Source organism: Acanthopagrus latus, chromosome 22 (genome assembly GCF_904848185.1).
Source record: "Acanthopagrus latus isolate v.2019 chromosome 22, fAcaLat1.1, whole genome shotgun sequence".
NCBI lineage: Eukaryota > Metazoa > Chordata > Actinopteri > Spariformes > Sparidae > Acanthopagrus > Acanthopagrus latus.
Window position 1 is genome coordinate 3,477,102 of NC_051060.1, and position 14,325 is coordinate 3,491,426.

The 14,325-nt window shown below is 40.1% G+C and overlaps 1 protein-coding gene across 1 annotated transcript in view; it reads left to right on the forward strand.

The window, feature by feature from the left end:
- meis2b (Meis homeobox 2b) overlaps positions 1-13,490 on the forward strand; it is a 28,424-nt gene extending 14,934 nt beyond the window's left edge. The window contains exons 8-13 of the mRNA XM_037086411.1: positions 1,141-1,280; positions 3,838-3,914; positions 6,156-6,214; positions 6,347-6,436; positions 7,387-7,482; positions 12,206-13,490. Of these exons, the coding sequence (XP_036942306.1) occupies positions 1,141-1,280; positions 3,838-3,914; positions 6,156-6,214; positions 6,347-6,436; positions 7,387-7,445 (425 nt within the window). The 3' untranslated portion in view covers positions 7,446-7,482; positions 12,206-13,490. The remainder of the gene's footprint in view (positions 1-1,140; positions 1,281-3,837; positions 3,915-6,155; positions 6,215-6,346; positions 6,437-7,386; positions 7,483-12,205) is intronic.
- The last annotated feature ends 835 nt before the right edge of the window (positions 13,491-14,325 follow it).

Here is a 14,325-nt window from a genome sequence, read left to right on the forward strand (position 1 = left end):
TACCCTTTCCATGACTCAGAGCTGGACACCATCCGTCAAAACTCCCACAACCCCCAGAGCCCCAACCCAAGAACAGTTCCTTTTTAATGTCAATATTCATTAGCTGAAATATTTATGCATGACTATGGCTCATATAGGCGCATTTGATTGATGCATCTGTAAAAACAAAAAGACATGCTAGGGCAAATCTTAAGAAAAGTAGGGTTCCTGTCCCGCCTCGGGGGAGGAGTCTCTCAGATGCATTATTCACATGCCCTCCAGGCAGGCTTTCAAGGCTTCTCTGCCCTGAGGGCAAGAAAAATAACCACCACTGTTAAAAGTAAATCATCTCGGCTGATGCACAATTAATGGGAGAAAGGGAGAGGGAGCGGAGTGTCCCTTGTGTTGCGAGATGGAGTGAGTTAGCTAGCAGGGGCGGAAATCTCAGCTTAAAGGAAGCCTCCTGCCTTGATCCACGCCAGCCTCCAGCTGAAATCAAACAGGGATGCTGCTAATGGCAGGATCGAGAGCCCGCTATGACGCTGGGCCTCAGACAATCCAACACAGACAGTGTGGGGAGGAAGGGAGGGGGGCCAGTGAACACATGGGAACGTAAGGGTGATGGCTTCACGCCCTACTGACCCACCCACCCACACCCACCTCATTCTGCCTCAGTACCCCAAATGAACGGCTCACTTCTGACTTCAAACAGCAAAAGGGTTTGATGTTTATCGGGTTCATACTTCACAGGCCTGTCCTATGTTTTTGTTTTCCCTTCATCTTACTTAGAGGGAAATCATTAGTCTTATTTCAAACAGAGGTCACATATACATTAACGGCACATTGCACTGAGTCCGACTGCAGTTTCAGTGTTCATTATTTCATGTCAGGCGCACAGCTCCTGCAGTCATTACCTCATGTCAAACGCGTGGCTCAGATTGAATTAATAGCTCTTGGTTTTTTTATTGAGCTCCCACACTACAAACTTCTCTTCGTTATCCACTGGCCGAGGAGTCAGGCAGAGGTGAGAGGAAGAATCTTGGGGGAATGTAATCTTTCTCTGTCTGGCCTTTCGTGACACATTTCCGTGCAGGAGGATGAAGGCGACAGGGCCACATTAAAGCTTTCTCGTAACGTGACTCCTCTTGTCTCTGATCGCAGGAGACGGCCTCGACAACAGTCTGGCATCACCAGGCACGGGAGACGAGGATGATCAGGACAAGAAGAGGCAGAAGAAACGAGGCATCTTCCCCAAAGTGGCCACAAATATAATGAGAGCATGGCTCTTCCAGCACCTTACGGTAAGGCAGTTTATCCTAGATCCTGTTAAATTTCTTCTCTATACAAGCTTCATCCAGCTGTGGCTTTTTTCAGACTTCAAACACAACAAGTTTTCTTTCTCTGCAGCAGCAACCCCACTGATTCCGTTTAATGCTATAAATGAATGTTGTCCAACCCCAGCCACTCAATCAGGCAGCAGTTGTTTGAAATGATGCCTCTTCACCCAGGAATGAGCCCAGGCTAGAATTCCCAAAGGCATACTGAAACCAAGTTCATCTATGGTCTGTTGTAAGAGAATGGAGCAAAGATGTACTCACATCTTAAGGTCCTTTTTGAAACACCAGGCCAGGGTTTGTACAGAAATCAACATCAGAAGTCTTCTGTTCAGAGCTCTGTAAGAGGGGGTGAGCAAGTCCCCACCAGAAGAGCTTCACCATTTACCTAAGGTCCAAAAGATATCACTGCTGCTACCTCTTCAGTTTTTCTACCTCTCCCACTCTTAGATGTGTTATAACCCCTCAGTTGTTTAGTTTGTAAAAGGCCCATACAGGTCCTGTACTCAGAGTAATCCCTTCCTTTCGAAAGCCCACCTTTAGATTTTCCAGATAAAAAAGGATAATTGAATTATCCCCTCTCTGTTCCCCATCCCCTTTCAGGCCTAAAGTGTTTGCCGTGGCAGGATGTGCCTATAAAAAGTGTGCAAGGGGACTTTGGCCTTTGAAAGGCCTATTGCAACACCCAAGCGATCAAGCATTCATCAGTCGTTGAGGGTGTGAAAGGAGCAGGATTATGTTTTGTCAGAGGTTGCAGTGTGAGGCCCGCGATTGGAAGGCTGTTGGTGGGGGTGGCTTCTGTCCACCGCTAGCCGTACCCTCCTGCTTTTGTCGTCCATTCTGAAGACCCTTAAAAGATCCCCTTCTGAGGAAGCTATAGAGAAAGCAGCTGTGAAAGGTTTCGATTCATTATATTATTCATTATCGGCCCATTAGCCCGGCCATAACTGTTGGTTTCCACGCAACCCTACATTTATCCTCACTGATCACAAGGACTGGGTTTGGGAAGCAAACCTGCAATCCACTGAAGGTCACAGGTGTCATGTCAGAGTCAACCGAAATTGTATTGTTTTCTCGGTTGAGTTAAAAGATTTGCATGTTGTCACTTCCAACTCGTCAAATATGGCAGCTCTGACCTATGTGAAGGGCTCTGAGGTCAAGTTAGCAGTAATAGGTATGCAATGTCGAGTTAGGCTTTCAAAATAAAACTAGCAGAAAACAAGACTCAAAGGTGTACATTATGTCACTGGCTTCAAAGACTGCCAAGCACACAAGAGAGATTTTTTTTTTTCCATGACATGGAAAATCCACATCCTTGGATTGGAACGTATATATGTGTGTGTGTGTGTGTGTGTGTGTGTGCATTATGACCCATCAGTATTGAAAATAATTGTGACATCCTAAAAATGAAACTGATATCAGGTTGATAATACACATAATATTGCGTATAATATCAAGTGGGTGATGGCAATGCGCCCTAACACCAGTTGCCAGTGACCATAAAGGAGACACAGTAACTAGCAAGCTGCTACCACACTGTGCAAAAACTCATGTCAGAGGAGATGGACACAGAGTTATCGATAATGTAGTTATTGTACATTCTTTAGCTACAGCATTCATTCAGTGAATATCTGATATTGTGACAGTGTGTGTACGTGCTATTGTGCATATGAGTGTATGTGTGTGTGTGTATCTGCGCGGCTATCTTTTAGACCTTGGAGGTAAGACATTTTTGCAAACTGAATGCAATGGGAAATGTCAATAAGGATCCTCACAAGTGAATAGCATAAATCTGCGTGCCTGCGTGTGTGTATGTGTGTGTGTGTATGTGTGTGTGCACTAACCCTGAAAGGCAGTTTAAAATGAAGTGCTTGCAAGCTCATCCTTCACTGATGACCACAGGAGGCGGCTGTGGGCCTGACAGCAGCAGAATGGTGACTGGCCTACAACTCAGCTCTCAGTACACAGGTCACCTCTGTCTACCATCTGCCGCCCTCCTCCCTCTGCTGCTCACACACACATAAACACATGCACACACACACACCCACGCACACACACACAGGCACACAGCCATAGGAGCGACCAGGGCTGGAGGACAGGGCGATGGAGCCAGGCGGGGAGGGAATGGGGGTGACGGGGGTCCTAGCCTTATCGTGGCCCCAAACAAAAGCTACCATTGTGCCTGTTTATATCCCACCCGATCGTTTGTCAAGCAATGTCAAATAATGTCAAATACTGTCACACAATGGCACGCGCTTTTAGCCTGTAGTGTTCTGGGGGCCAAACTGTGGTCAGCCTGTGTTTTTCCACAGTCGGCTAGCGCACTCACCTCCAGGACCAACCGTGCATGGGAGCGACTGGTCTGAAATATGCACTTCCTGTGTGGGAGTTTTACCTTGAAGTACAAGAGCCTTCACTTAGGGTTTAGTCAGCACCGAACGCGGAGGCCTCTAAATGAATACAAGCTGGTTCTGGCTTTAGACCGACTCTTTTCATTTACTGATTTTCTTTTTGTCACTCACAGCACCCATACCCCTCAGAGGAACAGAAAAAACAACTAGCACAAGACACAGGCCTCACCATCCTTCAAGTGAACAACTGGTAAGTCACTCTGTATAGTCAAATAAAAACGGACTGCTCTCTGCTATCTACTCACACATGCGTGCACAATCTGTGTCTTTGATGCCTTTCATAAAACAAGATTTGACTTGACATTAGAGTGAATATTCTGTTTTTGACAGACCAATATAGACATTGAAAAACTGAAGATAAACTAAAATAATCAATAATTGATCCTTTCTCTTCACACACTATTTCATGTTTGTTCGTCAAGCACTCTGTTTTCTTATGCTGTTAAAGATTACTATTAATTTTATTAATTCGGAAAATAACCTTAACTTATGGTACAACTTCATTTTACTTCATTTTTTATCATAATTAAAAAAGGTATATTACCGAAATAATTATGACATTTGATTCTAGTTAAATAAAACAAAGACATTTTTTAACTCCAGGCACTTTATTTTTTTGGTCAGTTGAAGTACCAAACCCAAGAAAATATTCATTCATTTTTAAATCATAGTCCTTTATTTATGTTGAATTGTTTGCTGGCCTATAGAGAAAGTTCAGTTTTCTGAAAGTTCAGCTGGCCTGTTATAAAATGGTATTGGTAAGACTTTATAATAACCATCACTAAAAAATGGTAAAGTAAAAAATAATTAAACATTACTTAACAGTTAAATAACAAGAAAATGTTTTGTCAAACATTAACTGAGTCATTGTTTAATGTAAAGTTGCAACTGATATTTATAAACATTAACAACTGCTTAATAAGTTATTTAAAACATTTTATTGTTTTTCACAGTCGAATAACTAAAGTTGAAACAGCACACATTTACATTTATTAATGAGGTTTATTTTATGAAGTGTTACCTAAATGGAAGTGTACCAGTGAAACATCTATTTTCCCTACATTTGTAAAGAAATAAAAAATTAAATAAAAAATAAAAGAATAATTAGATGAAGAGATTTGGTTAGGTACTTTATATTACTGTTGGACACATGTCCCACTGAAATGCTACGTAACATTTAAAGTATGTTTCCTTAAAATAACAATACTTAACAATTCATAATGTGCATGGTGGGCCTGTGAATAAAGAGAATGAAAAGTGTGGGGAATAGTTCAGGGTTTTATGGTCGAAGACGATTCCTCTCACCCTCATTTGACATTTGTGACATGACGGATTAAAGCATTTTAAGGCTGAGCTGCCCTTGTAGATAGCAGCTCCAATCAAACAGTCACACATTCTATATGTAGTTTCAAACAATACAGTCCTACATGACATTATTTTTTGAGCAGCCTACACAGGGTTCAAGTTCAGATTAATTGAGATGACATTGCCTCATTGCTCTAATCCCCTGCAAAATCCACCAAAGAGTTTTCTCTTAAGTAAATCAGGCCTCTAAAAGGCCTAATTATAATCCACACGTAAAGACGTCCACAGGCTTAAGTCAAGGCTATATCCAATACCAATATCAAAGCATGCAAACCCGCCTCACTGTCCCTTTGTTGTATCAATGGCAAAACATTGGCAAAGCAGTTAGCCTCATCACAGCCTGAGGCTACAGGGCAGCACCCAAATCAATAGATTTTTTAAGCTATGTGATTTTCTCCTAATGCCCCACATTATGTCAATAGGAATACACTATGATTATTCATCAGATCCCTGGAGACACCACAGTGGGTTCCAGTTCTTCAAAAGCTGCCAAATGAAATTGATGTTTTTTGTAATTGCTGGATATTTGAAATGATTAATGTGACATCCTTCTTTTATAATAATCACAAGTAGGGCAGTGCTGGACAGGGACAGAACAAAGACACACATCTTCAGAAGAACTCTTTAGACAAAAATGTCAAACTTCTTTTTCTTTTTTCTTTTTTTAGCATTTACAGAAGAATGATGATCCTTCTTTTTACTTGTTTTACTAATGATCTAGTCAATACCTGTTAACATAAATTGCACAAGATCGATCTGAGACTTAAGAAGTCTTTGTACTATTCCAAACTCAATGCTTATCTCTGAGCCTTTTTCCAGGGCATTTGACTATGTCTCATGGCCTTCTATGGTGTAACTTCCTTATTTCATTGTTTATTTAATCCATACTTATAAGTTATGGGTTTACATTTCATAAATGTCAAGATGATTGATTGATTTTGAAAGTATAGTACGTGTGTAACGTGTGAGCATTTGGTTTGTGTATAAATGCTTTATATCCGTTAGAGAAATAGTTACTTTGTATGCTCATCAAAGAGTTCACGTGATATTGTTTTTTTTTCTCCAGGTTTATCAATGCAAGGAGGCGAATAGTCCAGCCTATGATCGACCAGTCCAACAGAGCAGGTAAAGCTGCAGTTCATTCAGTGCTCGATCAGAAAAGAGAGACAGATTATGTATCAGCCAGGCCAAAGACAGTTCAGAGAAGAGATTGTGTTGCTCTCTGTGACAGTCTTGTTTCTCCTCTTCCTCTCACAGTCAGTCAGGGTTCAGCTTACAGTCCAGATGGCCAGCCAATGGGAGGCTTTGTTCTTGATGGGCAGCAGCACATGGGTCTCCGACCTGGAGGTGAGCAATTTCTTAACTTTGTCGAACAATAAAGGGAATAGCCTCTCTGAATATTTTCTGTTTGAGGTCAGCTGAGTTTCTCACGATTCCTATACTTTTTATTTAAGAGTGTATGAGTATTTTTTCTGGTAGCAGAATGCTAATGAATTTAATCTCACAGACCATATCACCAAGATTACTATGGTGACAGTTGTGCACTCCATGATCTACAAGTAAAGGTGTGTGGCTTTGCCGTCTGTCATAGACCAGCAATTAATATGGTTCATGAGTCACTGAAACCTTTACAAACCTGATCCAGTGAGATGGCCTTGGATGTACAAAAACTGTTATCATTGGGTGTTTTTTTTCTTTTTTCCCAAAAGTCAACTATAAACATCAAATGGCTCCATACAGCTTATATGCTGTAATCTAAGTCTTTATTTGGAAAGATGTCATTTTCACACTTGACAATCAAGCTTGTCCACCCGCATCAGTCGGCACGCTAATGCTTTTAGCCCTTTCAGCCATGGCCAAATTTTGTCTTAAAAAGGTTGTAAACTACACCTCAAGAAGTACATTTCGAGAACTCTAGGCTTCCGAAGACTTAGACTACATCAGATGAGCTTTATGGTGCCATTCTATGTTTTATATGGAGGTTAAGTTTTTAAAACAAGCCCCCACTACTGCTGTTGCAGTTGTTTAGGAGAATGCTGCAGTGCTGTTTTGCTGTAAAGACCCAGAAAAGTTTTGTGGACTTCAAACTTCATCTGACTGTCCATCAGCATCGAGGAAGGAGACTGAAATTTCATTTTTGGGTGAACTGTTCCTTTAGAATAATCACCCTTGCTAACAGCAGTCTACCTAAGCAACTGTAGATTAACCATGTTAGTACACACACACACACACACACACACACACACTTAAGAGTTGTACCTGTTTCAAAGTGTTCTTGTTTGTTCTCCTCCTTTCAGGGCCAATGGGTGGTATGGGTATGAACATGGGCATGGACGGGCAGTGGCACTACATGTAAATCCACTCCATCAGACAAGCCTGAAAAACAGGGTGAAGTAAGTTGTGCAGTCTTTGTCTCTCTTCGTATCACCATTCCACCACTAACTTCTCCTCATCTGTCACTCATATTTGTGCTCCACTCTCCTCTTTCCTCACCAGTCTCAATAAAGTCGAAGACGGACTTTATTCTCGCTAGAGTGGTTTTCATATTAATGTGAGGGGCATATTCACAGTATTCTTTTCACAATATCAGAGTTTCCCTTTGTCTTCCTGGTTCAATTGCAGCAAGACAGTTGTGGTGGAAAATATGATTTGAAGCAAATGTAACTGGTCTGTTTTTAGCTACTTTACAGACTGTCTGAGTAGGAATTACTATAGTCCCAGTATAGTGTTATCATAACATAACATGATTCAGGTCTCCTTTAAAGGACAACTGCACCAATTTTAAATCAAAGCGTGATAAATGTTCTTGTGGAGCATTACTGCAAATGCAAAAAATATCAATAAACTAGTATACAGCCTTTTGTGGCTCAAGGGGAAGCTGCATTTGATCTGATCAATTTTATCCAGTGATGTCACTCACTGACAAAGCTGCATTGTGGGTAATGTAGGCACCACCAAGAGGAATGTGTGAAATTTAAAAAAAATGGCATCTGTGGTTAGGACAGGGCAATATACATATCATTATGAGACTATATATGGTGTTAGTGGACATTACCTACATTACCCACAATGCCACTTAGCCACTGAGTGACAGGAGGCAGTTTATTAGATGGCATGCAGCTTCCTCTTGAGCCACAGAGGGCTTTATTCTCCTTTTTTTCATATATGCAGCGGCATCCCCCAAGACCAGTAAACACACCTTAATGTGCAAAATTGTTGGAATTACCATTTAGGTCTTCCATCAATGAGACTGTGTTAAGACACCGCTAAAGTGCCAATATAGCAACACTAGAATGATATCAATAATGTTCAGAGTCGAAATTACTTCACTTTGAGAAAACACAAACATATCTGTGTTGTTTTTAGAAATATGGACTAAAGGTGAGGTAATGCTTCTTGGTCTATTAAATATGTAATAGGTTGTTGTGTGCAACTTTCAATTAGAACACATAAAATACATGATTTATAGTAAATAAGTTGATATAAACGAACCTTTAGCGGAACTGAAATCTGTCAGTATTGGTCGGCTAAATAAATTCAGTGTGGGAAACACATTCCTCTCTATCACTCTCCACACCATTCTCCATCGCTCTGTCCCCCTCTTCCTCCATTTTTCTTTTCCTACATCTCTACGCCCTCAGCAATCTGATTAAGAATCAGGGTAATACTCCCCCTCCTCCACCTCAACCTCCCGCCTCTATCAGCTTCCACCACTGCTGACAGTTTTCAAATCAAGACGTATCGCCTGCCGGAGGCACCCTAGGACAGAGAATTTTATTTAACACCCACTCTCCACTGCTCAATGAGCCACGCTGTAATGACACTTACCTTGATTAATAGAGCTCTTTATATGTAAATAGGAGCTACATTTGCTTCATTTTTTTCACCACAGCCAATTTTCACCCAACACAGCCCCCTCTGCCCTGTCTGATAATTCCCCCAGCTTTGCTAATGAAATTCAGGTAGTGATGCTTCATCTGAAGAAATGAAAAAACGTTTAGATCTGCATAGAGACATCACCTCTCAACCTGAATAAATGCTGCCTATATATTTTTTGAGAGTCTTTAATCTAATTATTTCTCATTGAATGATCATTTCCTAGTTACAGTAATAGCTCAGTCGAGCCGTTGTTTTTGCTTCACCTAATTTAATCTGTGGTGAAAGCGTATGCTGACTGTGGCAGTAAATCTGCCCAGGACTGCAGGAGGGAAGAGGGCAGTGTTTGGAGTAATATGAGGGTTTTCCATGGATGATAAAGCCCGAGCCATAACATTTAACCATTACAGAATACAACGCTAAATAGGCACTATTTTACTCTCCCCTCTGCTGGCTTTGCCATATGCTTTATGACAGTATACTGTATAATGCACATGTGTTTGTGAGAGAATATCTGAAATAGTTCATACCAACTGCAATATGAATGAGACCACAAAAAGAAGGTCATGAATCAAAGAATTAGACAACTGAGCCACAGTGTTTTCCCTGACGACAGAGCAGACGAAGATGTAGCTTTATTAAAATCTTGTAAGTGGACTTTGACCTAAGAAAACTGAAATGTCCCCCTTTTTTTTAGCCTTTGAGTTTAAGATTCCATAATTATCTGGCTATAAAATGAATCAGCATACGTGTGAGGTGAGCAGCAGTTAGTCCATTCCAATTCACATGGATACCATCAGGGACGTAGTTTGTGGGGAAAAGGCTGAGTGCTGACATGAAGAACATTTTACAACTTAATATATCTCACTGCTTCAGAAAATTTAAAAATATTGCCAAGATAAGTGGAAATCAAACGATCCCACTCTTTGGGGGAAAATGAATACCATAAAGTTGGTTGTTGCTCCTGTGTTTAACTACAATGATGTTTAAATGAGGATAACAAAGACAGTCTCTACAGGATTTTTTGAGCAGTATGACCAGATCATTAAAGACAATTTATGGAATGGAAAGAAATATAGAATAGTATGCAAAAGCATTGTGACCCGAGTACTAAAGAAGGCCTAGGCCAGTGTAGAGCTTTATATTATTGCATTTTAAATAGCAAAGATAGCCACACACTGTGTGGATCACAGCTTGGACGACACAGACAGAAGAAGATATCACAGCCCCATTCAACCAGTTGAGATATAGTCACTGGGTAGTCTGATGGTGACGAGAGCAATCCAGACTTTCAGCACTCCAGAGAAGTGTGGGCAAAGAGCCTGGGAGTCCTTTACAGTATAGTTGCAGATGCTTGGGGAGGGAAGAATAAAGATTTAAAATCTAAACTGTAAAATTAGGAAAGATGCATGGAAAGACATAATAACATGTACAAGACCGTCTGTTAGGTTAGGAAATGTAAAATAGAGGCCCACATACACTCATTATGGGGATTTTATTTGATTTTTGGTTGTTTGGGAATCTGGTAGATAGCTTGAAAAAAATCCTAAGCAGAATCTCCTCAACTCTGCCCTCTGGGAGATAGATGAGAGTACCACCGGGAATTTGGTTTGACGGGTTCCATCACTGCAGCTAGGATTATTCTTCACCACATGAAGAGTCAGACTCGGGCAGAATTTATTCACTGGATTAGGCAAAGAATGATAATGCCTCCTTGATGATAGCTGGGTTAAACAACAAGGAAGGAACATTTCAGCATACCTGGAATCATTTTGTGAATATATGTAAAATCAAGGGAGAGGAGGAGCAGTATTTATTTTACTTATATCCTCAGCCAGGATACAGTACTTAGTAACAATTGATGATGTATATATATATATATATATATATATATATATATATATATATATATATATGCTCCTTTAAACAAAAACGTATTCCCATGTGTCACACCTCACTTATCTAGAGGCCAAATATTGGCAGACACTCATCCTGCTGTGTGTTCACTGAGGTTATTGATGTTGACAGATTCAGAAATATTTAGGAGGGAAATGCTGTCGTGGTGTGAGCTGTGTGATGAGTGAGAGGTGGAGTGGAGCCCCTTTTATGTCTGTAGTCTACACAATGTGATGATTTCAGGAGTATTTCATTGAATGGCTCGACAAACCCTGAAATACTTGTAATGTGCTAACAATCAAAATGCAAGAGGCTGTTTGAATTGATTTGATGACCTCTGACTCTAAAGTGCAGAGAGTGGTGAATGACTCTGATGTGTGGAGAAAGTAGGCAACATCTCTGCGACACAAATTAAGTTCTTGATTTCAGACTTTACTTTAAACTTTTTCCTGGCTTACAGTGGACCAAAAAATATATATATCTATATATCATATATTATCATATTTGTATATTCTAATACACACCAAAATGTGAGTCACACCAATTTATTAACAATTAAGTTAAAACAACAAGAAGCGACCAACACGTCTCACATACTGAGGATACTGAAGATGTGTCAATGTGTACACTAATGTATAGTTAAATAAACTTTAGGTAATAGTTATTTGACTGTTAACACACAATGATATGAATGAATGACAATAATAACCCATTTATTAGGGCATTGTTTGGTTTAAAATGTTAACAAGACATTGTAAATGTTTAATTGGCACCAGATTATCTATAAACCTTATTTGGACATCATCATAAAGATATAAATGATGTTTATAAACCTTTACAATTGCTCAATAAAGCATTTCATTGTTTGTTAACAGTCAAACAACTAACGTATAAATTGACCACTTATTAAGGCTGGTTGTTCCTGTTTATAATAATCAAACATTCATGACTGAATAACCTGAATAAACAAACTGACCTTAAAGGACAGCACAGTTTATGCTGTCTGTATGTGGCGGACCCTGCCACCTTTCTAGCTTCAAGCAGTGTTCTGGGACCTTCATTTCCTCTGAGCTCGTTTATTCACTAATGGGAAAATAATGTATTATAACCACATTAATATTGTGAACATTGGGCGTTTGTTTTATTGTAATCATAAATATAACTTTTCAGAGTTGTCTGTGTTTAAAAAAAAACAAAAACAACAACAAAAAAAAAAAAAACATAGTGCCCCTTTAATGATGTGATCACACTTTGTATTTACCATGAATAATTGTGTTTGTATTGTGTATGAATGGTGGTTCTGACAGAGTCTGTAATGACCCTGCTTTCCGTCTGTGTGTCCAGGCCTCCATGGTTGGCTCAGGGATGTTCTTCCATCTGGCCGTGGAGCTCAGTACCGGAGCTGCCTCTGCAGCCGCCACGTCAAACCCACCTGATCGTACACCCACCTGACCACTCCCACCTCACCTTGCCCGAACCCGCACGGTGCGCGCGTGTGTTGGGTCACCATGGAAACGCCTAACCTCAGCACCGGAGGCCGCCAATAAACTTTTTGACTTTAACCCGAACAGAGACTCGGTGTTCAGCTGAGGAGCTGCAGGAGAGCTGCACGGAAACTAAAAGGACTTCACAGTGAAGAGAAGCAGTTCCACACATCTCCTCCATTTCGTTTTAAATTATTTATTTATTTTTCTACAACCACCGGGGATATCGACTTTTCTCTTTTTTCTTCCTCTCCTTTTTTTTCTTTTTTCTTTTTTTTTTTAAGTAGACTAAGCTTTAGCCCCAGACCTTTAAATAGGCACACACATCCCCTCCAAACGAGACTGTACAGAGAACACACACACACACACACACACACACACACACACACACACACACACACACACACACACACACACACACACACACACTGTTCCTCTCCTTTCTAAGACAAAGCTAAAACCACTGTGGGATATCTTTGAAAAATCTGAGGACTCGGTGAGAGTTTTAATGTCGTGCTGTATAGATCTGTGCTCCTCTTTTCATTTGGCTGTTTGTCATGTTTGCGCTTGTGATCACTAGACGTTAGAGTGAGTTTTACCACTGCAATCTTGATGATTCTTTTTTTCTTTTTTTAAAATTCCAACTAAAACAAAGATTTTTTTAAAGAAAATGTTTGTTTCTCTTCTTCGTGCACTGCATCTCTTCCTTCAGCTTTTACTCTTCTCGTGTGTGTTTTTGTTTTGTTTTGTTTTTGTTTTGGTTTGGTTTTTTTTGTTTTGTTTTTTTTTGACGATGTTTTAAATAATTTTATAGCACCAGAACACCGAAAATAAGTCTGCACTAAAAACCAAAATAAAGACTTAAGTGAGGATGCAGCGGAGTGTTTTCCTGTGAAGAGCGCGGTGAGTCGGTTCTGATTGCTCTCTGTGGGCTCATGTGAAACATCCCGAGGAGAGAGGTGGGTGTAGGCGCCGGAGAGAATTCTGAAGGCAACAGCATTAGTTGTCGGAGCAGGTCACGTAGTCTGCTGTGGTTCGATATGAGACGGGATTGCAGTTGTCTCGCATTATTCGATTGATGGTGACAGGGATGATGGATGGCCTGCCTGCGAAATTCAAGAAAACCTGGGCGAAGTGTGTGGAGCCGCAGCGGCGGACGGATTATTCTAAATGTTGTCTCTGTACAGGCCGCCCGAGCGCACGTGTGTGATACAGAGGAAAAAATGGGAATAAATTAAATTAAAGAAATAAAAAATGTGGATACTTGGGGGTCGAGTCACATCTCCCCTTAAGATAAATAAACTCCTTCATTTTCAACGAAACACTGATAATTTCTTACTTATATTTTCAGTTCGTGATATTTCCCAGGAGATCATCTCTATATTTGCGTCACAGGAGATGATAAATCGTAAATACAGATACTAACAAACAAACAAACAACAAACAAAAAGAATAAATAAATAAATAAATAAATAAATAAATAAATAAATAACGCACCGAGGAGCTCATTTATCACTGTCAGCCTTTAACGATCCTCTGTGGTTTCTATTGACGAGGACAGCAGCAGCCTGAGCTGACTGCTGCACATCTGCAGGCCAACTGCATGATTTCTGATAAACAGGCCGATTCGATTTTTATAGTCAACGTTTATTAACATATCATTACGAGTATAATGATTATTATCATTTTTATTCTAATAATTATTCTTATTCGTCTTGCTGTCATTATTATTATTATTATTATTATTATTATTATTATTATTATTATTATTATCGTTTTTGTTGTTGTCGTCCTCGTCAGTTGCCTATAATATCAATAACAATATTTAGTTTGATCCAACAGAGGGTGACAGTTTGTCCGGTAATAGGCTACGTCCCTGTCCTCAATAAAACATATCATATCTAGTTCATATCTGCTAAGCAGTTTCACGTTTTTACTTGTCACTCGGAGCGAATAAAGAGTCGCTGCTTTAAACCGCTG